Genomic DNA, 27,009 nt, shown 5'->3' on the forward strand with positions numbered 1-27,009 from the left:
GCTGCCCTCCAACCAGAGTAACGACCCTGTTCTGTGTGACACGGAATGTCATGATTGCATTTGTCTTTTAAAAACAAAGGAAGGGTTAGGAACTCCCTTGTTGGTCCAGTGGTTAAGAATCCGCCTTGCAATGCAGGGGGTGCAGATTCAATCCCTGGTCAGGGAACTAAGATCCAACATGCTGCAGAGCAGCTGAACCCGCGCGCTACCAACCCTGAGAGCCCGTGTGCTCTGGGGGCTGTGTCCCACACACGATGCAGCTAAGACCTGAAGCAGCCAAATAAATATTTAGGAAACAGAAGAGAACTCTTGCTCCTTGTACATACAGGGAAACAGGCATAGAAAAGCGTCAAGGGCTGGCCCAAGGCTTCCTGAGGAATTAGTGAAAGAGCCTGGCCCTGTTCTCAACTTGGCTCTTAGCTTTAGTTTCCTCCTGCTGTAGGAATCCAGGCCCTAAAGAGTGAATGACACTTCTGATGGCAATGCAGAGCAGTTTGTGTAAAATGCGCGCCCACGCCCCTCGTCACCACCGCCGGGACTCCTACCTGGGACACATGTGAGCAGAATTAGAGTCCTTTTCATTTCTGGCGCCCTATTTGGGCTGCACCACCCTCCCATCAGAGAAAGATGAGACAGAACCACGTGGTTCTGTTCCTAGGCTATGACCTTCCCTCTGCTCCAGGCCTGTCAAGTTGCGCTGACATCAATTTTAATGAGACTGGTGATACCTCTGTGTTGATGAAAAGGGAGTCAGGTTACCAACTGACTGAAGCTTCACCTGCCAAACAGTTGCTCTGCAGGAAAACCACCAAGACTGAAGCGAGTGTAGACGTTCTTTCTAGAGCCAATTAGGTCAGCTTCGTGATCTCCAAGTATATTACAACTTGTCCCAGAGGTGTCAGAAGGGCATTACAAAGAAAATGACCCTTACTCTGTCTTGTTAAGGGGACTTGACCCAGACCAGCTTGTGTATGTTCGTTGGAACACTGCCGCAGCCCAGCCCTGGAGAAGAGGGGTGGAGGTGTGGTGAGGGAAGCCTCGAAGAGAACCCAGAGATCTGGTCTAGCCCCAGCCTGGCCACGAGCTGATACTGGACTCTCCTGAGTCATTTCCCTTCTGGGAACCTTCAGCTTCTCGACTGGAAAGATGAAACCCAAGCTTAAGTGAGCTTGCAGCCCTGATATAGCTGTATACATCGGGACGAGGTATGTATACTCCAAGTTCTAACCAGCAATAGACGTGATAGTAGTTACCCAAGCTGTTACTCCCACTTAGCCCGCCCTCCTGAGGAGCAGGTAAGGGTTTGGGCTGGTGGAAAATATGAAAGCTGTGCCTTAGGCTGATGGAGTCAAGGGGATAGACCTGTAGCAAGAGGTCAGTGAGGAGGTGGTTACAGTTATCTGGACAAGTCTGCATGAGGGCTGCACCACTAAGACTGATGGTGAATGAGGTGTCTTCCAAAAACTGCAATAGGGATACTAGTAAATCCATTTTATTACTGCAGTGTTGGAGAAGACTCTTGAGAGTCCCTTTGGACTGCAAGGAAATGAATCCAGTCAATCCTAAAGGAAATCAACCCTGAATATTCATTGGAAGGACTGATGCTGAAGCTCCAATACTTTGGCCACCTGGCAAAGAGCCAACTCATTAGAAAAAGACCCTGATGCTGGAAAAGACTGAAGGCAGGAGAAGAGGATGACAGAGGCCAAGATGGTTGGATGGCATCACTGACTCGATGGACATGAGTTTGAGCAAGCTCCAGGAGATGGTGAAGGACAGGGAAGCCTGGTGTGCTGCCATCCATGGGGTCGCAATGAGTCCAACACGACGGAGCGACTGAACAAGTCAGACTAGTCAGTCTGGGGAGTATCTACAGCATTATAGACTCACCGTGGCATGTGCAGGATGGATATCTGCCCCTGGGGGGCACTAATGTTCTGAGTTGGAGGGAGGGAGGGAAATTGTATTCCTTGCTTCACAGCTGTGGGAACTGCAGGATTTAGAGGTGAAGAGCCTCCAAAGTCAAGTAGCCAGTAAATAGCCAGCCTGGCTGGAGTTCCAACCCAGCTCTGCCCAAATTCACAGCTTCTGCTGATGGCTAAATGCTCCTGCTTAGGGCTATCTGGCTCCTGACTCTGTTCTAATGAGAAAGTTAGTGGACCTATTTCTTCTCAGTCTGGAGCAAAGGAGATGCAAGCTAACATGAGGTTCAGGGCAGAGTAACAACAGAGCTAGTTTTCAGAATTAGAACCATGAAATGTTTTAGGGGTGCAGACAAACAGTGAACATTCTACAAATGCAACTACCACTCTTAATCATAATACTTCCACACTGAGAGAAGCAGCCCTGCCATATGCCAACTTAGCGAGCCAGCAAAAGACGCTTTGCTTCTTGGAACTCAGTTTTCCATCCCTAAATTAGGGCTGCCCTGCCCACTCTCTGCCTTAAGTTAATGAGTGTGAAAGTGCTGGACACCATGAGGGGTAACGTGGGGAACGGCTGGGAACAGCCTACACCACGGGCTTCTCTCAGTGGCAGCCTAGGCCGGCTGCAGGCAGCCAGGGTCGTGCACGGCGGTGCACCAAGGAACTGCCGCCGCCGCCGCAGCAAGCGGGCGAGGAGTGGGCGTCTGAGCAGAGAGGCGCCCGGGCCCTGGAGGAGTCGGAGTGGGGGACGGGACCCTGGCGAAGCAAGTAGTCCTCAGGGTTCCAGCCAGCCCCCGAGGAAGGGAATGCCTTGACTTTGTCCATTCCAGTGCTAGGTCAGGACCCTGCCTGTCCCCCATCTGGCATTTGGCTCCCTGCCTGCTGGGACATCGGCCCACCGTAACCCTGGTTCTGCGGCCACCTGGTGCTCCCTGCCTGTCGACATCCTATTCTACCACCTCTCTGCCAAGCTCAGGCCTGACTTGTCCTAAGCCCCACTCTGACACAAGGATGACGGTCCCCAGGTTTTCCGTAGCATGCTGCCGTTTGCAGAGCTCACATCCATTATCTTGTTCCAGAGAGGCAGTGTGAGGATTCCCACCCCATCTTTCAGACGAGGGAACAGTCAGGGTGCCTGTTGCAAGGCCCCCAAGTGCAGAGCACTTGTACTTCTCTCTTTGCCTTGTACTGATCGAGGGGGAAAGGCCCGGGATGAGCCAGTAACTAGACCACAGGACCCAGTCCTCTGAGCTTGGGTGAGCTCATCTCAGAGGACTCCTGACATGGAAGGGAACTTCTGAAACTCAGAGCGCTCCACAGTACAGGTGCTTCAGCAGGAGGAAGCTAGAGGGAAATGGAAGACAGGAGGCTGAGGAAATCCAAGTTCCCACATCAAGGGCCACTGGAGGTCTCACAGTGTCCCACCCAGGACCCTCCTCTCTAGGCTGCTCAAGGGACCTCTCCACAGTTGGGCTCTCCTGATGCCACTCAGGAACTCTCAGTGACTTTCCGGCACCACCCCCCTCAAGTCCGAGTCCACCACATCCCAGTTCTCCTTTCCAGCCTTTCTTCCTTCCCCGAGGCCCCACACAGCCTCCCAGCCGTCTGGACGTCCCTGTGTGTTTCGCCCTTTGCTCCTGCTGCCTCCTCTGCACGCTTCCTCCATCTGCATAAGCAAGTCGATCCCAGGGCCTTCCCTGGTGCTCCAGTGGTTAGGGTCTGCCTACCCATGCAGGGGACACAGGTGCCACCCCTGGTCCTGGAACGAAGGTCCCTCATGCCGTGGGGCAACGAAGACCACGGGCAGCAACTACTGGTCCTCGTGCCTCCACTGGAGGGAAGGCCCACGTGCCACAGCAAAGATCCTGCGTGCCGCAACTCAGACCCGCTGCAGCCAAAACCAAATATTAAACAGACAAAACACAGGCAAGAAAAAGACACATCCCGGTTTCAAAAGCCAGTGCAAAGGCGTCAGCCTCCCCCGTGAGCCAGCAGACAGGAGACTTCCGTCCCCGCGTTCCTTGTTCAGTGGCGCTGACGGCCTCGTTCTCCCTGCCCTGGCTCTGGCCGCTCTGCTCGCCGCCTCGCCTCCCCTGCCGGGAAGTGAGAGCTCCGGGCTGCAGGCCGGGGCCCCTTTGCTGCGCCTCACACACCGGCGCTCCGTGCAAACCTCCGCACTGATTTTTACACACGTGTGTTAGCTTCCTGGGGCCGCTGTAACCAAACACCAGAGCCTGGGCGATAGCAACAGCAGACACATGTCATCTCACAGTGCTAGAGGCTGGAAGTCCAAGGCAAGGAGTCGGCAGGGTTGGTTCCTCCTGAGTGCTGTGAGGGGAGGGTCTGCTCCAGGCCTCTCTCCCTGGCTGGTAGATGGCCATCTTCTCCCTGGGCCTCTTCAAGTGGCGTTCTTGTGTACGCGTTCGTGCACAAATTTCCCCGTTCTATAGGGGCATTTACCTTGGGTTACGGCCCACTCCAATGAACTCAACTTAACTCATCGGCAATGACCCTTAGTCCATGTAAGGTCACATTCTGAGGGACTGCGCGTGAGGGCTTCAACACACGCATTTAGGGGAGGGGTCACAATTCAACTCAGACCCGTGAAATCCTCCGGGCAGAGTGGCAGTCACGTGCTGGAAAGCTCCCACTTGGGTGCTTGGACTTATAACCAATGTGATGAGAAGCTGGACCTGGGTGCTCAGGTCTGGACAGGCGAGTCAAATACAAATTTTTTGTGGACACATTTTTTTATCTCTCTTGGGCATATATTTAGGAGTAGACTTGCTGGGTCATATGGCAATGAGATGATTAACCTTTTGAAGAACTACCAGACTGTTTCCCAAAGTGGCTGCACCATTTTACCTTCCATCAGCGGTGCATGCGGGTTGCAGTCTCTCCACACCTTTATCTGTCTCTCTGATTCTAGACATCCTGCTGAGCCTGAGGTGGTGTTCCACCATGACTTTGACTTGCATTTTCCTGATAGTTAATGACGTGGAGCAAGTTTTCATGTGCTTGAAATATTGGAATATTATCTTTTAACACATTAGGATCAATCTGGTCGGGCTTGAGTTGGCGGTATCACATGGTTGAGACCGGCTTGCTATAGGATGTTCTGGCGTACTGGGGCTGTTTCTAGAGACGGTTGTGAGCTGAGCAGGCAACCAGCTGAGCAGGCAGACTGGGGTTGGTGATGAATATCTGGGAGCTGCCCATGAGGGTGTACATCTCGAAGCCCTGTGAATGGATGATATTCCCAGGGACAGCATGAGGGAGGAGTGAAAGTTGTTGAAGTTTTGGGGACTCTTGTAAGTTGAGAGTGAGAGGACGAAGGGGAGACAACAGGTTCACTATTTTTGTGTGTTTTTTTTTTTGTTGTTTTGTTTTTTGCTGCTCTGCACAGCTTGCAGGATCTTAGTTCCCTGACCAGGGATTGAAACTGGGCCACCTCGTTTAATCACTGGACGGCCAGGAACTTCCCGAGACCCACTGCCCTTAACTGGGGTGGCGAGGGGGTAGGACCTTCCGGACAGCGGGGCATGGTGGAGGGTGAGGGGGACGTGAGGCTGGTGACAGGCACAGACTGTCAAGATGAGATACGAGGAGGGGGCGGTCCTCCAGGCCACAGGCCGTGGAAGCAGGCCAGGGGGCAGGAGCTCAGGACGACACTTCTCTCTGTGTCTCTGGGGCAGGAACTCTGGGCAAGCGGGCCCAGCTGTCACGGGGCCTCACGGGCCGAGTCTCACGCGTTCTCACTCCTGCGCCCTGCGGGCGGCTGTTTCCATTCGGCAGGAAGTTGAGAAGGAACGGGGCTGGGAGGAGAACCCGGGCGTCGCTTATTCCAAACACTACGATTTTTTTTTTCCAGGACACTATACTGTTTCAACCTCCTGTGGGGACCACGCTCGCAAATAGACTATTATCACGTGGAAGGGATTTGGGAGGGGGCCTCAGCTTCAGTGTTGATCCTTCAGACAGACCCTTCCTGACCACCTGTGCGAAAAATGTCCCCATGTTAGTCACACACAGCACTCAACCGCTGTCCTCACGCCCTCCTTATTACCGTTCATGATTTTATAGCGATGGGTGAGTGTAGTTTACTTTACCATAAACTACATCTGCTGTAAAATGCAGTTTACAGGAAGAGGCCCCACGCTTTGTTCCCCATTCTATTCCTGGTTCTTGGCATGGTGCCCGCATGCAGCAACCCAAGAATCGTTCGTTGGACGGGTGAGTGAGGTAGCATTTGGAAAGTGGAGGCAGGTGTGGTGTGGACCCCAGGTCCAAATCCTTCCAACAGAGAGTGTGAAGTGAATTCCACCTCCCATACTGGCCCAGGTGTGACAGTGGGCTTGTTCACTCGGGGACAGTATAAAAATGATGCTTCTGTTCCAGGGATGAGGACCAAGGCTGAGGAAGCAGGAACTGGGTGTTAAGTCAGGGTGTGTCCATCAAGGGTGCCTATAAATGGGGCAGACTCTTTGGCCATTTGACACCAGGGCAGGCCCTTGGCGCGACTGGGGTTTGGGGAACTTGGGTGGATTAATACTTCCCTTCTTCCCCAGAGGAACTTTCCAGAAAGCTGACTTCAGGGCATGGTCGTGTTCACCTAAGAGGCTGAACGCAGCCTGAAGAGTAAATGTGTGAAGTCAGTGATGCCTCAGTCTTCACCGTCATCTTTCCTTTCCTGCGCTGAGCCATTCGGAAAGCGTTTGTCAGCACCTAAGAAGTGTTACGTTCTGTGCTTGTTGCTACGGATATAAGAGGAAACAGCTGAGGCCCTGCTCTCAAGCAGCTCTTTGCCCTGGAGGACACAGTTACAGTACAAGGCTCTAAGCCTGTAAGGGCAGAGGCCTGGTCTGTTTTGTTTGTTCACCACGGTGTCCCTAGAACGCTGCCCTGGGTTTAGCACTGACTAGGTACTCCAGATGGTTCCAACCCAAAGGAGCTCACACTCTATAGAGAGAAAGACAGACAAGAGAAGAGGCAGTTCCATAAGAGGGGGAATAAAGACGGTCATGCAGGAACGTAGAGAAGGCTGTTGGGGAGATCAGAGAAGGTCCTGAGAGGAACTGACTTCTACCCTGAAGGGCTTGCAGAAGGCAGGGGCTCAGCATGGTGGGTGTAGGGAAACAGGCAGTGTGCAGGTTCAGGAAACCGCCTGTGTCAAGGCCTGGAGGAGAGAATATGATCTTTTAGGGGAACTCAGAATAGTCCACTGTAACTAGAACATGGAGCGGTGACAAAAAATTAATCAGAGTTCTAGATTGGAGGAGGCTTTGCAGGAATCAACCTCAGGAGGGGCCGAGCACAGTTGAACTATCTCCTGAGGTCCCAGGCCCCAGCGTCTCAGTTCTAGGAACTATGTCCAATCCTTGACCTTGACCCTTATGACTCAGCACTCTGGGTACCCTAGTTTCTCCAAAAGTAAGTTCTTCCTTGCCCTTTCCTAAAAAAAAAAAAAAAAAAAAATCCCTCACTGGTTTTGTTTTTAAAGACCTTCCCATGTCCTCATCCATTTCGACAGACTGAACACTGACTCATTACCCAAGCATGGAAATTGGCTTTAAAAACAAGAACAAGACTGGAATAAACATTGCATCTTTTCCTCCTTATTTGTGGTAGGTATTAAATAAGTGTGTATTTTAATTTATTGAAAGTTCTTATTTAACCATAAGTAACATTAGCCCTTCCTTTCATGGTATCAAATTTTTAAATGTGATGTCACCTTTTTTTCTTTAAACTTAATTTCCACTTATATATGAATTGTGCAAAACCATAATGGTTTTCTCTAGTCAAGTGACTGAGTTATTTTAGTGCTGGGTTTAATTTTCTCTGTAATCAAGGCCTGTTGCTCAACCTCACCCAGCTGTGAAAGGCCATTTAAACTTGACAGACCTAAAGCACAAGGCATCTTAGTCTAGACATGTTGCAGATGAATGGACCCCGCTGCAATCTCCTTGGTCCTTGGTTACTTTCTTGCTGTCTATCCAAGCTCCTCAACCCCAGCCACTGGAGACCTGCTCTGGTGTCAAGTGGCCAGAGTCTGCTTCTCCCAAGGCTCTCAGTTGCTCCATTTATAGGCACCCTGATCTACACCCACTTCCTGCTTCTAAACTTGCACTTCTTTGGAACCCCTCCACTTTAGGACAAGCCCTGGTCCATTTTCCAGCTGCTTCATTTAAAAATATATAATTTTATTAAAAAATATATATATATATAATTTTATTTAAAAAATATAATTTTACTTATTTGTTTACTTTGGCTGTGCTGGGTCTTCACTGCTGTTCAGGCTTTTCTCTAATTGCAGTGAGGGGGCTTCTCCCTGCAGGGGCTTCCCTTGTTGCAGAACACAGCATCTACGGTGCAAGGGCATCATGGGCTCAGTGGTTGGGGCTCCTGGGCTGTAGAGCGTAGGCTCAATAGTTGTGGCCTATGGGCTTAGTCACCCCGAGGAACGTGGGATCTTCCCAGACCAGGGATTGAACCTATATCTCCTCCACTGGCAGGCAGATTCTTTACCACTGAGCCACCAGGGAAGCAAGCCCCTTCCATCTGCTTTTAGCAACTGCTCTTTTTCAAGGAAAGACCCATTTTTGCCTCCTCTGTTTCCCCATCATCCCTCGGCCACCAAGTCTGTTTTCTCTAGCATTCCCCCTGCTCCCCATGTCCCCCACCGAGTTCTTGCTCCTTGTTCTCACGCACTGCTCTGGGCCTTCAGTTCTGCGGGTCTCTCCTCCTCAGGACACACCCTGCTTCTCCGTCCTTCCAGGGCAGCTGCACAAGGCTCACTCCTCCACCGCTCAGTCCCCTGCACACTCTCTCCTTCGCGCGTCTACCTAGTCAGTCCTTCCTCACTCAGAATGGCTTCCGGATTTCTATCTCCAGCCCAGACCCACAATGAACCTCAGAGCTGCCTCTCCTCCCACCTAATGAACCGTTTCACCTGTATATTTATTTTTTAATATTTATTTACTCTGGCTATGCCTCGTGGGACCTTCAATCTTCTGTTGCAGCATATGGGATCTTTGGTTGCAGTGTGTGGGATCTAGTTCCCTGACCAGGGATTGAACCTGGGGCCCCTGCATTAGAGGCCTGGTCTTAGCTACTGGCCCACCAGGGAAGTCCCTCATCTGCATATTTTTACCAAGTGTCCCCAAACTACCCTTCTCCCTTCCACCCAGAAGTGCCTCTTCCTCTCCTTTCTGTTGTTACTTTGCTCATTAGTTCTGGAAGTCAAGCGGAGAATCAAGTTTGCTTTTCCCTTCAAACTTATTTCTCAATTTTGTGTGCAACTCAGTATAGGGTATTGCAAGGGCCCTAGGCTGGAAGGCAATCCAGGGTCCTAGTCCCAGCTCCACCGCGGCTCGTGGACAAGTCAGTGAACTTTTTGAACTTGTTGCATCTCATATAATAGGACCAGCAACCACTTATCAAAAGCTTACAGGCCAAGTACTGAGATCAGAATGATCTATACGCTATCTCACGAACCCTAGGATGTAGAGTCTATAAATTTTCCAGTTTAGAGAAAAAGGAAAATAAAGCTCAGAAAGTGTAAGGTATTCATGATCAAGAGCAGGGGGTGGGCTCGAACCAGCTCTAACTGTAACTCCAGGATCCATTCTTCCCATGACACCGCAGGGCGCATTCTGTCCACGCCGAAGGCAGCCAGGCTTCACCTCCTTAGGGGAGGGTTTGCTCACCGATGCCCGCACCCCACGACCGTCGGAGGTTAAGCTCGCGGCCGCTAGCCACACCCCGAGCTCCAGAGAAGGCCGCCGGGCTTCCTCCTTCCGCCGCACGCTCCCCTAGAGCGTGGCTCCGCCCCCTAATCTGATTGGCTGTCGGGAGCGAGGCCGTGCCTGGGGATTGGCTGCCCGGCGACCAAGGGCTGACGTGGCGGGGCCGGCGCGTGGGTCCACCTGGGCTGCGGACCTAACCCGGCAAGGCGGCGGCGGGAGCCTCCCTGGTGGCGCAGCGGCGGAGCGTGAGCCGCCAGCATGCCGCTGGAGCTGGAGCTGTGTCCCGGGCGCTGGGTGGGCGGGCAGCACCCCTGCTTTATCATTGCCGAGATCGGCCAGAACCACCAGGGCGATCTGGACGTGGCCAAGCGCATGATCCGCGTGGCGAAGGTGAGGGGGCAGTCTGGAGAGCTCGGGCACGGGCCCGGGGCGGGGGCGGGAAGCGCCTGCGGGGAGAGCCGCCTGTGCCGGGGTGGGGCGGGGCTGCGCCGAGCCCGGGGCATCCTCGCTCTGCCTCTCGCGGCCTGCATCCGGCCTGGCGTCCGGCTCTCCAGGTCCAGTTCCAGATGTTTCGAATCCTGTTCTGCATCCCTTTCCCACCTCCTGACTTCTTTGCATCGCTACAGTTGCCCCCTAACCCGACCTCTCTCGCCCCTCGCTGGAGGCAGAATGATCTTTCTGAAACACAGATCTGGTGAGCCTTCAGTGGCTATGCACTGCCACTCTAGAGTCGAAACCCTTTAATAAAGTCTTCAGGACTTTAATGACCTGACCTCTTCCAGCCTATCGTTTTTTAAATCTCTGACATTCTCTGCGACAGGGAATTACTTCCGGGAAGTTGCTGAAAGTTGCTGCTGTCTCTCTCATATGCCATTCCTTGTAATTACTTCATAGAATTTTGAGAATAAAATAAAGATAAGATGTAAAGCTCTTAGTACGGTACTTGGCAAATAGGACTCAATACACGTTAGCTACTAGTGATATGATGGTAATGAATGCTCATGCTCCCTCTTCTCTTCGGTGCTTTCTCCAGCTCCTCCTTTCAGAGTTGGGTTCCTGTAATTTTTCCCGTGGCATTGCATTGTCACTGTCTGTTTAAACTCGCTCTGTTAGACTATGAGTGCTCTGGAGGGGGGACCGGTCACATCCTGCATTGTGAACCCCGTTCCCAGCAGAAGATCTGCACCGTGAGTCCTTGGTTTAGAGGTAGTTCACGAAATCTTTTTTTTTCCTTTCACTTCCCTTCAACCAGTGCTGTTCTGTCATTTGTGATAAGGTTTTCTTTTACTTTTTGAGGACTAACTCTGCTTTTATGGAACCCTACAGAATCATAAAGATACTTTATTTTGGGACTTCACTGACAGTCCAGTGGTTAAGACTCTGCTTCTACTGTATGTGAATTTGATCCCTGGTTGGAAAACGAAGATCCTAGGTGCCACGTGGCCAAAAAAAAGAAATACTTTTATTTTAAAATTTTATTTATTTTTTCATTGAAGTATAATTGACTTGCAATAATATTAGTTTCAGGTATGCAACATAGGGATTCAATATTTTTATAGATTATACTCCTCCATTTGCAATAATATTAGTTTCAGGTATGCAACATAGGGATTCAATATTTTTATAGATTATACTCCTCCATTTAAAGTTATTGCAAAATAATAGTTATATTTCCCTGTGCTGTACAGTATATATCCTTGTTGCTCATTTATTTTATACATAGTAGATGGTACTTCTTAATCCCACACCCCTTTCTTGCCCATCACTCCTTCCTTCTCCCCACTGGTATCCATTTGTTTGTTCTCTAGATCTGTGAGTCTGTTTGAAACCTAAGTGTCCATCAACAAACGAATGAATAAAGCTATAGTGCATATGCACAATGGAATATTACTCAGCCATAAAAAAGAGTGAAATTCTGTCATTTACAATGATGTGAATGGACCTGGAGGGTATTATGCTTAGTGAAATAAGTCAGAGAAAAACAAATACTGTATGTTATCACTTATGGGCAAAATCTAAAAAGTAAAATATGCTTTTAAAGAGCAACAATTGTTAACATGTTTGAATGCTTACTGGGTCAGGTGCCTTAAAACGCACCATCTAACTTTCAAATTTGATGCAAAGGGTGTGTTTAAGACTTATTTGGTAGCTTGCTTTTTTGCCCGTACAGAAGCAATAAAAGCTTGAACAAAGAAACCATCGGCAGTAGGATAAAACAGGGACAGTGATTGTGTTTTCTGAGCCTAGAGTTGACCGTGGCGTTAAACAGATCCAGAAATGTAGCTCGTTCAGGACAGAAGCGGAGAAAAGAAGGGGGGAACTTTCTGTCCTCCCGGTACCACTGCTGTCATGTGGGATGTGGTAGAACTGATCTCTCATCATTAGAACTTTCTGCTGTTTGACTTCCCTTTACTACTTCCTGTAGAGGGAGGGTTTGCCTAGATGGAGACGAGCTTTGTAACCTGCCTGAGGCCGACACGAGAAGAAAGGAGGGGAGCACTGCGCTCTGGAGACCGCGTCGTGCAGCCTCCTCTGCCAGAGTCTCCGCAGCTTTGGTCAGGTCCCTCCAGGCCTTGGGCTCTGTATCCAGACAATGAGGACTCTGTCGTCCAAGGTCACTTTCAGGTCTAATGTTCTCTGAGCTTCTTTCTAGCATCAGTTCTGACCACGCCTGACTTTTCCGAGTGAAAGTGACGGTCTCAGCACAGACATTTCTGGAGCCCGCGTTCCCAGAAACGTGAAGACCTGTGTGTCTCCAGCGGTGTCCGTGAGCCGAGACTCGAGAGAGTTTTCCTGAATCTTTCTGCTGAGTGGTGTTTGAGAGCTTGGAGGCTGACTGGCAATAAAATTATAGCTTTTATAGTCAGACAATCCAGCTTTTATATTATAGCTTCTGTTCAGTAAAGCTGCGGCATTTCTAAATTTTTTTGCTTGCCGTTGCCCCAGAACCTCTTGTTCAAACACGACGCCATACAGAAACCACATGTGCAAAACAGCTAACAGCCACCCCCATCAGGGGCTCCTCAAGTTACAGGCCTTGGAGCGGTTCCACACAGCCTTTTGTACAGATAGAGAAACTGAGGCCAGAGACAGGGAGTGGCTTATCCAGGAGGGTCAGAGTTAAGGCAGATTCTTTTCCCCCTAAATTCTGGTCCAGTGCTCATATCCTCTGCTGAGTTATACAACTTAAAATCTTGATTGTTTGGTTAATTATTTTTAATATTATAATGTAAAGTCCCCCTCCCACTTTTTTTTCTTTTTTTTACAGTTTAAGAGGGAAAAGCAGAGGGGAAGCCCTATCCCCAGCCTTTTCTTCTTTTGAGACTTCCTTGCTTCTCCTGTTTCTGTTCTTTTGGAGGTCTTAAGAACTCTGTCATTCAATGTTGGCATTTGTTTGTTTGTTAAATATTTGTTTATTTACTTATTTGTTTGGCTGCATCAAGTCTTAGTTGCTGAGCCTGAGTGAGAGAGTGAGTGGTCTTAGTTGCGGCATGCAGGATCTTTTAGTTTTGAGGTATGTGGAATCTTTAGTTGTGGTAGGTGGGATCTAGTCCCCTGACCGGGGTTTGAACCCTGGCTCCCTGCATCTGGAGCATGGAGTCTTAGCCACTGGACCAGCAGGGAAGTCCCCTTGATGTTGTTTTTAAAGATAATGGTTTAATAGCAGTTGCCCCAACATTTCTCTTCTCTCTGAGAGCCCGTGACCGAAAATTAAAGGAACCCTATCATGTGTTGCAGGAGTGTGGGGCCGATTGCGCCAAGTTCCAGAAGAGTGAGCTGGAGTATAAGTTTAATCGGAAAGCCTTGGAGAGGCCGTACACCTCGAAGCATTCCTGGGGGAAGACATACGGGGAGCACAAACGGCATCTGGAGTTCAGCCATGCCCAGTACAGAGAGCTGCAGAAATATGCCGAGGAGGTCGGCATCTTCTTCACTGCCTCTGGCATGGATGAGGTGAGCTCTCTGCCGCTTTAGCAGACCTAGGGGACAACAGGTGGCCTGGTGTCTTGGACTTCAAGCCAGCTCCAGGCCTTGCTCACTTTAGACTGTTTTGTGTTTTCTGAGCTAGAGCTCCCCATAACGTTGACCAGGTAAATGTCGAACTAAACAGGAGGCCGGGGGGATTGGAGGCCCAGTGAGATTTGGAGGAAAGAGAACTATGGTTTTCAAAGCAGGCTGTCTCTGGAAGTAGGGGGCAACCACCCTGGAAAGCCAGAATCCCTCAAGCCCCTGGGAGACCCCACTGGGCCAGTTTGCTGCCAGTGGAAAGTAGCCTAGACTCAGAATCAGGAAACTGCTGTCCTAACAGGAGTCCTCCTGTTGCCAAGTGGCTGTGGGTGATCTGGGTGGGGCGACGCTGCATCTTCCCGGAGGGAGTGGCTCCCGGGATGGCCATGCCCACATCCTGGAAGGGTCTAGCTGGTGCCAGGTCTCAGCTTCCGTCTGCTCTGCGACCTGCCTCAAGACTCCTTCATGAGCTTTTTTTTCGAATATAAAAAAATTTAGTTATAAGAATAATGTCACAGAAAGTTTAGAAAACAGGAAAAAGAGAAAAACTGACTCATAATCTCTACATGGCAGCTCTTTGTACATATTTCCTCCTGAACTTGTTTTATATGCATATTTTATTACCTGGTTGCTATATTTGTGAATGTTTAGTTCTGTGTTTGCTTTTTCTGGTTAATATTATACCACAGCTTTTACCCATATCCTGGTTTTCTTTCTCAGCTTTATTGAGCTATAATTGACATGTAATTCTCCATATCTTTTGCTGAAAGTTATTAATGGTGCTGTAGTATTTCTTTTGAGAATTTATAATGTATGTGACTATTTCTTTATGTTTGAACATGAGGTTACTTTCAGCTTTTTGTGCTTTTAAATGATGCTGAGATGACCATCTTTCTGTGTTTTGAGTTGTTTCCTTCGGATAACTTTGCAGAAACGGATCAGTAGACGAAACTTAACATTTTTAAGGCTCTCAGCTTGTGATTCTTTTAGTCAGCTAGGCTATTTGTAGGCCTCTGACCTCTTGTGTTACTGCCCCAACCCCAAGCTGTGTCCGTAAATTAAGTCAAAAGAAGCGTCACGCTAGTCTAGATCATTAGTAGATAAAAAAGGAGGGGGAGCAGAGAACCTAGACTAGACGTCTGGGGAACTTGACAAGTTCAGGCGTCAGTTCTGTAGCCCAGATTCATTCTTTAATTGACAGCATTCATAAGCATGACATTCTTCAGATCTAGTGATTCATCTAATAACCATAATTTCCTACATCTGAATTCGATGTTATAGTTGATGAAGCATCTTCACTTACAGTAGCACATCTTATCCCTACTGTGTCCCATTTTGCAGATGAAGACACGGAGGCTCCAGGGGCCAGAACGTCCATGTGATGTCGCACAGTTGGGAAATGGGTCTTGAGGGCAGATCTGACACCTTTCTGGGGTCCCCCAGCGGCCACCTGGGTGCCGGTCCAGGCGTGTGCGGCTTCCCAGAGCTCAGCAGAGCCTTTGGGCTTCTCCCTGTTCTTCACCGCCCTCCATGTTGGTGGCTGGAGAGTCTTGGACCCACGTTGACCCCAGGACAAGGGGACAGATTTTTTCTTTTTTTTTTTTTTTGGCCTCGTCATGTGACTTGCAGGACCTCATTTCCCACCAGGGACTGAACCTGGGCCAGGGCAGTGAAAGCGCCAAATTCTAATCACTAGACTACCAGGGAATTCCCAGGGATAGGTTTTTTACTAACAGCTTTATTGACACATCATACACTTCACTCAATTAATTTTAGAACATTTTCATCACCCAAAAGGAAGCCCTATACCCGTTATCAGTCATTCCTCAATTCCTTCAGTTCTCCCAGTCCTGCTGCTGCTAAGTCACTTAAGTCGTGTCCAACTCTGTGTGACCCCACAGACAGCAGCCCACCAGGCTCCCTGTCCCTGGGATTCTCCGGGCAAGAGCAATGGAGTGGGTTGCCATTGCCTTCTCCAATGCATGAAAGTGAAAAGTGAAAGTGAAATCACTCAGTCGTGTCCGACTCTTGGCGACCCCATGGACTGCAGCCCACCAGGCTCCTCCGTCCATGGGATTCCCCAGGCAGGAGTCCTGGAGTGGGGTGCCTTTGCCTTCTCCGCTCCCAGCCCTAGGCAGCTTGTAATCTGCTGTCTGTCTCTATAGATTTGCCTTTTCTGGACACTGTATATAAAAAGAATCAGACAGTATGTGGTCCTTTGGGTATATATATATATTTATGGTAACTCAGTGTTTAACTTTTTTGAGGACCTGCCAGGCTTTCTGAAAGTGGCTGCACCATTTTACGTCCCAGCAGCCATGGATGAGGTTTCTGCCTCTCATCCCTGGGAAGTCCGGTGGAGGTTGCTTACTTCCTTCGTGCTTCTGTGTCCTCAGCTGGGCTCGTCTCGCAGGGCCGTGGTGAGGATTAAGTGTGGTCGCCCACAGAAGGTGCGGCGCACAGCCAGCGCTCAGCCGCGTTAGCTACAGCTGAGGTCATCTCCATGTGCGCTGGGCGAGTCGCTGCCCGCCCTGGGGCCTCCATTTCCTTTCACGTGTCAGGACGCCGCCATCCTCAGGCTCTGCCCGCTCTCTTGTCCCGAGTCCGCGCAGCATCTGGCAGGGTCGCTCAGGCGGCTGGGGCCTGGAATGAGGACTTCCCGGCTCAGGCTGTTCCCGGGCTCCGACGGGAGAGCCTGGCCTCCGCCTCGGCGGGGCCGCCGCTGCTCAGGCAGTCGCTTCTGCAGGTCTTCTGCTGCCGCTGGCTTTGAGGCCGAGTCGGGAGCAGCAGGGGACGGGAGGAGGCTGGGCGCTGGTGGCCGGCGCTGCCCCTTGCTCCCCAGGAAGCCGTCTGGTGTCGAGTTGAGCTCTGCAGCCGCCCTCTGAGCTCAGGTGCTGCGAGCGCGGGCTGGCCACGCAGCCTTTGGGCCGCAGGCGTCCGTGTGTGAACGGGAGGTGATCAGGATGCCCACCCTCAGTGCAGCGAGGGCCTGGCGAGATGGACCGGGGCTTGCGAGATGTGTACCCGTGGCTGCTCGCTGCTGGTGCCTGGAATCCTTTCCCCTGCTTCAGGCTTAACGGGGCAGGGAGTCTCCCGTGTCCTAGGAGTGCCGCCCGCTCCCCACTGGCGTCCGACAGACCAGGGCACAGGTGGCGAGCAGAAAGGTGTTCTCTGTTTTTCAGGTTTCTTGGTTTGTTTTTGCTGGGCCGGGCCTCTGCTGATGTGCGCGGGCTTTCTCTAGCCGCGGAAAGCAGGGGCTGCCCTCCGCGCTGTGCCAGGGCCTCCCGCGGCGGCATGCTCAAGGGCCTTTGCGAGAGCGCCCTTTGCTTTCCCCGCCAGGGCCCTTTCTGCTGAAGCGGCAAGTCCTGTCTACCCGGCTGTCGGAGGTGGGTCGGTCCCTTGTTCTGTGTCTGCCTGGCGAGTCGTTCTGAGAATTACCCGCCCCGAGCCCTCACGGACTGCAGGCATGTACGGGGTGCCATCCCGGGGCGCTCCCTGCGGGCCGAGGGAAGGTTAAGGCATGCTGCAGCTTTATGAAGGCCCAGAAAGTACCCGGGCCCCGGTGAGAAGCTGGACAGAGGCCTGGGGAGCTCGACTGCAATGAGCAGAGTGCCTTTGGTCGAAATGGAGAGTCTTGATGGGAGCCGTGACGTAGAGGCGGCCCTTGGCGGACCGTCCCGGCAGAGCCGCCCTCCCCTCCTCCTGCCTCTGCGGTGCCCGCCCTCCTTCCTCCAGCACCCCTGCTCCAGGGCACCCCTGCCTGCCTGTGGTGTACTCTGGCTGGGCTGAGGGCCGGCCAGGCCTTTCTGGCTCCATGCTTCCTCGCCTCATCCTTTCCTCAGCCTGGGCAAGCCCTCCGGCACCTGTTCTCCCGGCTCATCCTCACAGCTGCGGAAATCAGGGGAGTGGAAGCAGCTGCAGAAAAGCCCCCAGCGCCACTCCTGTCTTTTCTGTTACCCCTTAGATCAAAGGCTCCCAAATTTCTCATGGGGTATATTGTGGAAAGGGGGATCCTCATTAATTCATTAATTTAGAATCAAAGTCCCTTCCCCAAATAAACAAGGGTTCTGTGCTGAATTAAGTGTGGGAAGGACTAGGAGTAAAATAGCCAGAGCAGTGTATTCACTAGGCCCCTCCAAGGTGAGGCCGTGCAGTGCAGCGCTGCACCCGAGCCAGCTTGCTGGGAGGACCCTCTGCTCCGTGTTTAGCCCAGCTGGATGCCCAGGGAGGGTCATACTCGATGGAGTTCCTTTCAGACAGGCTCAGAAAGCCCTGGTGGTGTGGGGCAGAGGAGAGGGGAAGTTATGAGGCTGCCTGGCTGCCTTGTATCCATATCCCACAGACGGAAGGGGGGCTGAAAGCAGCAAAGACAGAGGAAGCCAGGACGTCCGCAGAGAGAAAGGCAGCCACTGGCGCTGACCCAGCCTGACGAGGCCTGGGCCCAGTAATACTGCCTCAGGATGGAAGGCCAGCATCTTCCAGATAGCTACTGAAACTGGCACCCTCTGCAGAAGAGATTAATCCAGGATGCCAGTTTTCTAAGTGGCCACGAGGTGGGGCTGGCTCCCTAGGAAGGCTGCAAGAAACCAGCTGCACCTTTCTCTGCCAACAGAAATTTACCCCTTTGCTCACTTGAAAATTGTAGAGCTCCATGCATATTTTCCTGGAGAAGGAAATGGCAACCCACTCCAGTATTTTTGCCTGGAAAATCCCATGGACAGAGGAGCCTGGCGGGCTACAGTCCATGGGGTCGCAAAGGCTCGGACACGACTGAGTGACTTCACTTTATGCAGATTTTACAATCAGCGTAGGTAAGCTTTTGCAACGCATTTTTGCTACATTTGGCCCCTCCTTGCCCCTACGTGCCCTGCGCCTCTCCTGATTGGGCTCATCCATCTCTCTATGCCCTGGGGACTCTGATCATGAGCCATGCCCTCACAAAGTAGAGCGTTAGAGACGGAATTTTGCGTAGGATTTTCCCTTAAAATAGAAAACACTCTCTTCATCTGCCAGACAGAGTGGGGAGGGTGGGGACACTAGACTTTATTCAGTAAATATGTTTGAAACAAATGCTTTTCAGTTTCATCTTAGGGCTGGTTAATAGTGTGAGAGACACATACACAGGAGAGAATGACAGCAAACTGTGGAAGGGAGGAGAGAGACAGCAAGACATAAAACAGAGGGGAGGCGGCGGCGGCTTAGCGCCTTGGAGGTGAGTGGTGCTTCGGCCATCCCGAAAGGTGTCTCCTGGACAGAGGAGAGTGCCGTCTGCCTCTGGCCTGTTCACTGGCTGCTCAGTCACCGTATGTCTCTCCGGCATCGCTGCTGCTGCTGCTGCTGAGTCGCTTCAGTCGTGTCCGACTCTGTGCGACCCCACAGACGGCAGCCCATCAGGCTCCCCCGTCCCTGGGATTCTCCAGGCAAGAAGAACACTGGAGTGGGTTGCCATTTCCTTCTCCAGTGCATGAAAGTGAAAGGTGAAAGTGAAGTTGCTCCGTCGTGTCCGAGTCAGCGACCCCATGGACTGCAGCCCACCAGGCTCCTCCATCCATGGGATTTTCCAGGCAAGAGCACTGGAGTCGGGTGCCATTGCCTTCTCCTCCAGCATCTCTAGCCCCTACTTATTAGAGGAAAGTGATTCTCTGAGTGAGGCCAGTGATTAGAGTAGCTCATCATCTGCTGGGAAGATGGAAGAAAGCTCAGACAGTACTGGTTTGATTCAAAGAACCTGCTGGCAGAATGACCTCATACTGTTCCTTACTACCCCTGAACCCTTTGGACTTCCATGCCGGTAACCTTGCTCCTTGCTAATCTGTTTCACAGAGCAGTAACAGTGGTGTTACTGAACTTACAAGAAATGCAGACTCTTGGGCCCCACTCTAGATCAGTAGAGTCAGAACTTGCATTTCATCTGTCCGAGACCCGTGGCAGGTTCGTGTGCCTGTGTTAAAGTGTGAGAAGCACTGACCTAGCTAATCAAGTCTTCCAAACTTACTTCTGAGACTTGGCCAGCATTTTAAGGTAGACGGAACTTAGACACTGGGAAGTATTCCAAGGCATTGACTCTCCCTGCTTCTGATTTTCAACTTCAATTAAAAAAAAAAAAAAAAGTATTGAAAAGTAATTTGGGAGGTTTTGGTAATTGTACAGCAAACTGAGATTTTACTCTTAAAACTTGTGGTCCACTAATTCTTTCAGCAGGCGTTTGCTGACATTTGCCAGTTTCCTGAGGGTTATTGATGAATCCCAGATAAGGATGGTGAAGGGCCCTAGAGAGGTAGCCTCAAACAGTCAGGTTGGTTTTTTTCTGTGGGCAGCATAATTTGAGGTCCGAAAGGGCTTGGGCTTGATGGGCCCTGCCAGCCGTGGATCAATGTGTCAGGGCTGGGCCATGACACACTTCACTTCTTCTACTTTTGGCAAGGGTTGAAATGGCCTCTTTTCCCGGCCGTTGGGTCCCGAGGCGAGGATTAGGCTGCTGAGGGACACTCCCTTTCTCAGTGCCTACTTGTCTGAGTCAAGATTAGGTCATGACCCTTCTTGTTTGTTCACTGGGCCCCAGGCCCCTGGGGAGAGAAGGTCTGGCCAGGGGTCTGATTCTTTTCCAGATTTTCATAGACAGTGTGCGCCAGGGTGCAGTGTTTGTTGGACAGGTGGATGGGTGGCTATGAGTGAAGGCATGTTTGAATTTGAATAAAACGACTGATAGCTGATCTGTGTCTGCTTTCAAGTTGCTGGGCGAGAGAAGGGGTGTTTCTGTTTGTAGGTGGCTCCTCGCCGATCTGGAGGACGGTGATTTTGAAATGTGGTGAATGTGAGCTCCCGCTTTGACTTTTGTAGATGGCAGTTGAGTTTCTGCATGAACTGAACGTTCCCTTTTTCAAAGTTGGATCTGGGGACACCAACAATTTCCCATATCTGGAAAAGACAGCCAAGAAAGGTGAGTGTTTAATTTTCATCATACAGTCTGAGTCCAGACTTTTTGTGTTTTTACACCATTGGTAGTAACCCACTAAAGGAGTCTCCTGAAGACAGATTTCTCCAGTCAGCATATACTCCCACTTTTTCACCTGCTGACTTGGGAGAAGTGAAAGATATACAGTTTTTATAAGAATTTTAAAGATTTCTTTTTTTGATGTGGACCATTTTTTTAAAAGTCTTGAATTTGTTGCAGTATTGATTCTTTTTTATGTTTCAGTTTTTGGGCCATGAGGCATGTGGGATCTTACCTCCTTGACCAGGGATCGAACCCACATTCCCTGCATAGGAAGGTGAAATCTTAAGCCCTGGACTATTAGGGAAGTCCCCATAAGAATTTTTAAGTGAAAATTATTTTTAATTTCTAATAAAATATTGATATAAAATGAAGGCTATGACAGTATAAATGAAACGCCTTAGAGGCAGCTCTGCCTTTGAAAGTACTCTCTCAGTATATTGGAACATCCAGCCTCTGCACATCAGAACTTGTACAGTGGTTCCACCACGTGAGTGATCTCATGTGGGCCTGATGTCAGTACTGGGTCTGGAGCAGGTCATATGATGATGATGATGCTTCCTACTTACTTCATAGCCGAGGATCTGAGACCACACAGGTGGGATGTGGCAGCTCGGGGCCTCACCCTCCTGAATCTGGAGCGTGCTCACCCTACCACGCAGTGCAGCCTCTTAATACAATGAGATGCTCATCCTTCCCTAAAGAGTGTCAGATTCCTCTTCATTTGGTTCACTTTGCTGCACAATAATGTTGTGGGGGGAAGGGAGTCTGCGTTTCCCGTGGTTGAGGACAGAAACCCACCAAGCTCACCTCTGTCCCCCCACTGTGTAAGAGCTGTTTGAATGATGAGACCAACAGCGGGGGTGTGCTCAAGGGAGAGTCAGGGCCCCTGAAGATAAGGTGATGACGGTGCTGGTGCTGGGTCCTTCAGGCCGCCCGATGGTCATCTCTAGTGGGATGCAGTCCATGGATACCATGAAGCAAGTCTATTGGATTGTGAAGCCCCTCAACCCCAACTTCTGCTTCCTGCAGTGCACCAGTGCCTACCCGCTGCAGCCCGAGGACGTCAACCTGCGCGTCATCTCGGTGAGCGTGGGGGGGCGCCCGTCTGCCCGGTCGCTGGCTGTGGGGAAGGTGCAGCCGAAACTCCCAGCCTTGACATGCTTCGTCGCTGGGGCCTCCTTCCAGCGCTCTGGCCTGGAGGAGTCCACGGGCCGCATAGCCCACGGGGTCGCGAGTGTCGGACGTGACGGAGCGACTTTCACTTCCACTTGATAGTCTTGCTGTTCCAGAATCAAATTAGGACCAACTATGGAGTTAAGCAGTCAGATACATTCTAAAGATTTTAAATTTTCTTAACACCAATCTTAATTTCTCTCATTATAACATTTAAGGTGGAGTCTTTCGGTGTTTTTTTTTGCTTGTTTTTTATTTGTTTTTTGTCGTTTTAAGGTGGAGTCTTTGTAACTGTCCATATACATTTTCTTTACCTGTGTGTAGTGGCCATTGGGGTCCCTTTCCTGCGAATTGCTGGCTTTTATCTTTTCTTCATGAGTGGTGGATTTGTCTTTGTAAGATGTACATAAAATTTGCCATCTTAGCCATTTTTTGGTGTCTGGTTCAGGGGCACTAAGAGCGTTCACACTGCTGTGCTACCATCGCTTCGTCCATCTGAAGAACTCTTTCCCATCTCAGAGTCCTATCACATTCTGTACCCACTAACACTGCCATCTCCCCACCCTGCCAGCCCCTGGCAGCTGGCGTTTTAGTTTCTGTCTCTATGAACTTGACTACTCTAGGCTTCTCAAATAAATGGAATCATACGGTATTTCTCCTTTTGTGTCCATCTGCTTTCACTTCGCCTGTCTTCAAGGTTCATCCATGTGCTAGCACGTATTAGCATCTCATTCCTTTTTAAGGCTGAATAATGTTTCACTGTATGTGTACACCACTTATGGTTTATCCGTTCATCTGTTGATGGACATCTGGGATGGTTCCACCTTTTGGCTATTGTGAATGAAGCGGATATGACTGCTGGTGTGCAAATATTCACTTTTCTTCACACTGAATTGTAGGAGACCTTCTTGAAACTTCTGGTTTTTCCTGTTCTGTTATTTACCAGCTCTCTGATTCTTTCAGTACAGACATTCTGAGGTTTTCTCCCCCTGATTATGTAAGCTCTTGTACATTTTTCTAGAGAGTCTTTTATATTTAACTTTTAAAAAAATAATATTTTTTCAAAATGACACGGCTGTCTTTTTAACTAAAGTTTTAGTCCCTCCCAGTTTTGTAGTCTTTTCTCCATTTCTAGCTCATCTCTAAATCATATTATTTTTAAAATTAAAACATGATTTAAGAAAAAAAACTCAGCCCTGACGTATATAACATAGAAAGTGAACATCCTGTATAATCCCATCCCACAGAGACTACCGTAACTGACAGTTTAGTGTGTGTGATGCCAAATATTTCCCTCGGTTTTCTTCCTTTGTGAAGCGCGGTCGTTTCCCTTCCACCGTCCCTCCTCACGTCCCTGGTTGCTCGTGTCCTTTCTCCTGAGAGCAGGGCATGACCAGAGCTGAACTGCCAGCCTGCTGCCCACGCCTGCCAGCCCAGCCCAGCCCATCACGGCAGCATGAGTGCTCCGGCCTGCAGCCTGCCCTTCCTTGCCCGTCGCACACCCTTGGGCCTGGTTCCTGAGGCCTTTGCCCCTCAGCCGTCCTAACCTTTTATTAACTCCCATCTGGGTCTTTCTGCTGCACTTAAGCGTTCTGGTGACCCTCCCTGACAAGGCTCCCTCGACTTAGCACGTCTTTTGTTCCATCCAGTGCATTATAGATAACCAATTAATTAATTATTTAACACTCCCACCGAAGGATTGAGATTGGGCTGTTTGTATCACTGACGCTGATCTTTGTGCATGTAGCGCGTTTGCTCTCAGCAGCTCAGCCTGATTAAATGTGCCCGATGCTTTCGGAGTGAGTGGAGGCATTCGGGTCCAGTTCCGGTGTTACTCCTGGTGGTTTGCGATGTGTTCCTGATGAGAGTAGCCAGTAGTTTTGAGCCTTCACACTGTGCTGAGCGCCCTCCGCGCGCTCACAGCAGCTCCCACTTGGCGCCCATCATCCTCAGGAGAGGCTCCGAGAGCCTCAGAGACTTCCTGGAGCTTCACAGATAGCGAGTGGCTGAATGGGGCCTCAGGTCCATCAGCCTGACTCTGGATTGTATGTGGAAGGCACTACACTGTTTAACTTTCTTTTCCTTTTTCTATTTTAAAGGAATACCAGAAGCTCTTTCCTGACATCCCCATAGGGTATTCTGGGCATGAGACTGGCATAGCGATATCTGTGGCCGCAGTGGCTCTGGGTGCCAAGGTCTTGGAGCGTCACATCACTTTGGACAAGACCTGGAAGGGGAGTGACCACGCGGCCTCGCTGGAGCCTGGAGAGCTGGCCGAGCTGGTGCGGTCCGTGCGCCTCGTGGAGAGGGCGCTGGGCTCCCCGACCAAGCAGCTGCTGCCCTGTGAGATGGCCTGCAATGAGAAGGTGGGCTCTGCTGGCCCGCCGGCTGCCAGCGCTGAGAGGAGCTGTGTGGGCTTCCCCGAGAGGTCGTGGGAACCAGCCCTGCCTGTGCCAACGGCGGGGTGATGCAGGGATGTTGCCGCGAGCCTCTGAGGTTTTGGGAGTTCATGTTAGCAGCGGGAGGAATTTATTGAAGGAACTTTAGCTGTTCCTCTGGTTCCCAGGCATCATGTTATGGTTTTCCATTAAGTCTCTGAAGCCTGTGGCCCCAGCGCTCAAGACCTTGGTGGTGTCTGGGGCCTCATGAGGCGTGCAGAGGTCGAGTCTGGGGTCCCACACTGTAGGTAATCCTAGAGGCATGTTCAGGTGGAGGGTTCCACGAGGCAGGGGGAGGAGGGCTGTGATAAGTCGAGGAATCCCGAAGCACGGGGAGACACTGGAAGCTGGGGCGAGGGTTCTCATGGGTTTGCTGGGAGACGATGCATACATTCCTTTGGGAGCCCTTTGAGCCAGTTGTGCAGGATTAACCTTCAGGCAGAGTGGACGGGGGGAGGCCAGCACACTGCCTGGCACAGGGGCCACGGGGCCTTCCTGGAAGCCAGGGCCTAGACCTGGCTCAGCCTCTGAGTCGGGGCTGCGAGGGGAGCAGGCACTCCTCCGATGCTGCGGGCTGTTTGGGCCCAAGCTGAGATCCCACACCAGGCCTGCTCCAGGAGGGCTGTCTTTTATTCCATGGGGCCTACTTGCTGCTCTCAAAGATGTATATACACCGGAAACTTAAAATAACGGTAAAAAGAAACTAACTGCCTTATAGAAGGAGAGAGGAGCAAGCTGGCTCAGAAACTGGAATAAGTTTCAGCAGCTGCGCACTGAATTTGGTTCTGGGCATCCTGGCTCCGTGGGTAGACAGTGAGACACCACAAGACGCAACATCTGATAATCGTCGGCTTTCAGACCTTCTGTCCTGACATAAATTCCAGAATGGGTTCCTTGGCCCTCACCTGGAAGATGCAGAGTTAGATACTTTGTGGGACAGCATTTATAGACCAGACCTTAGAGATGCTGGCTCTGAGCTTCAGGTCCCCATTCCCCTCGTTGCCCAGCCTGCCTGCCCCTTCCTAAGAGGCCCCCTTCCATGATTGTCTTGTGAGCCCTCCGTACTCCTGTTGTACTGAACGAGGAGGCCGTAAGGTTTGTGTCCGTCGAGCCGCGGGCCAGGGGTCAGGAATCCCAGGTTCTCCTCTTGGCTCCTTGCGACCTTGGCCAGCTTACCCGCCCTCCGTAGACCTCTGTTTCCTTGTGTTTAAAATGTGATACTGAACTGGATGATGACAAAAGTAATCACCATCTTTATTGACCGAGTCTGTGTTCCAGGTAGATTACGGGCATCATCATCACGAATCCTTGTAGTCGTCCCACGGGATAGAGGCACTGTTATTTCCCGTTTTACAGAGACTCTCAGTCACGCCTTGTCCCCAGGTGCCTGGGCTTCGGGTCTTGCTCTCTTTGGCGACCTAACCTGAGTCCTTGATTGTAAAGGCCACCCCTCTGAGTCTGAGTCCACCCCGCACTGGCCAAGACCCTGCCGTGCGTGAGCTACTGTTCTAGGCACCGAAGGGGAAAACAGACTCCCTGCTTTCCAGGCGCCTCGTATGAGAAAACTGGTCAGGGACCCTGGGGACGAAACACCGCGCGCTAGTTATTTGTGTGGCTGGCACTGAGTCTTAATTTCACCCACAGCTGGGCAAGTCTGTGGTGGCCAAAGTGAAGATTCCGGAAGGCAGCATTCTGACTTTGGACATGCTGACTGTGAAGGTGGGGGAGCCCAAAGGTTACCCTCCGGAAGACATCTTCAGCCTGGTGGGCAAGAAGGCCCTGGTCACTGTGGAGGAAGACGACACCATCATGGAAGAACTGATAGAGAATCATGGGAAAAAAATCAGGTCTTAAAATAAAGTGCCATTCTCTGAATTCTGAATTGCCTTGCTGGTACCGTCAGGTGCATTTGGGTGAGGTGGGGCAGGACTGCTGGTCTCTGGGGATCCCCAGACAGCAGACATGTCGGGGCCAGGCCCTGGGTCAAGCCCGTTGGAGAGATACAAGGAGCAAATATAGGCAGCCTCTGCCTCAGGCTGGCTGGCCCAGAAGGGGCAGTGGGCTCAGAAGCTTCTCATCATTGCCCACTGCAGTGCAGAGGGGTGAACGCTGGCTGCATGGGCCCTGCCTTTCAGCCTGCCTTCTCCCGGCCTGCAAAGCCAACCCTGATGACCCCAAATGTCCCTTCCTTCCGGCTCTCTCCCCTTATCTCCTGCCTGCCCTGGGGTTGAATCCAATTAGCTGTATAGTGATCACTTGGCATTAGAGCAGGTGGTGTTGGGCAAAGTGTCTTACAGGCAGAGGAATGAGCAGAGAGGGAAACGGCATTTATTCCTTCTTTCAACGAGTGTGGAGGGCTTGCCACGGGCCAGGCCCTGCTCTGGGGCCTGGGGATGCAGGACTTCTGTTCTGATGGGGATGAATGCTTCATTAGCCAGCAGCCCAGGAAGTAAACCAGTGTTAGAAGGTGACACGTGCGGTGAGGCGTGTGAGGGAGATGGGGCTCGGCTGTTTGCAGCTTGTGGTGACTTGTACGTATGCCGGTGATGCTAAAATCAGCCTTTCCACGGTCTGCACTGAAATTACACCCAGCTAACAAAGTAGCCTCACTGCTGGGCTTTATTGAACTACAGCATGAACCTTTCACAGGCATTCCGTATCACCTTCCTCTTTGTTCTTTTGAACCAATACTGAGATTATTTTCAGAGTCTTAATCTTTGTTC

General features: G+C 51.0%; 1 protein-coding gene across 1 annotated transcript; it reads left to right on the forward strand.

The window, feature by feature from the left end:
* Positions 1-9,836: 9,836 nt before the first annotated feature.
* Positions 9,837-26,161, forward strand: NANS (N-acetylneuraminate synthase). The gene is made up of 6 exons (XM_065908048.1): positions 9,837-10,060; positions 13,409-13,624; positions 20,519-20,618; positions 21,604-21,758; positions 23,948-24,214; positions 25,931-26,161. Exons 1-6 carry the CDS (start codon positions 9,929-9,931, stop codon positions 26,138-26,140), a joined length of 1,080 nt encoding a protein of 359 aa, XP_065764120.1. The 5' UTR covers positions 9,837-9,928; the 3' UTR covers positions 26,141-26,161.
* The last annotated feature ends 848 nt before the right edge of the window (positions 26,162-27,009 follow it).

This window comes from Muntiacus reevesi, chromosome 17 (assembly GCF_963930625.1).
Source record: "Muntiacus reevesi chromosome 17, mMunRee1.1, whole genome shotgun sequence".
Classification (NCBI taxonomy): Eukaryota; Metazoa; Chordata; class Mammalia; order Artiodactyla; family Cervidae; genus Muntiacus; species Muntiacus reevesi.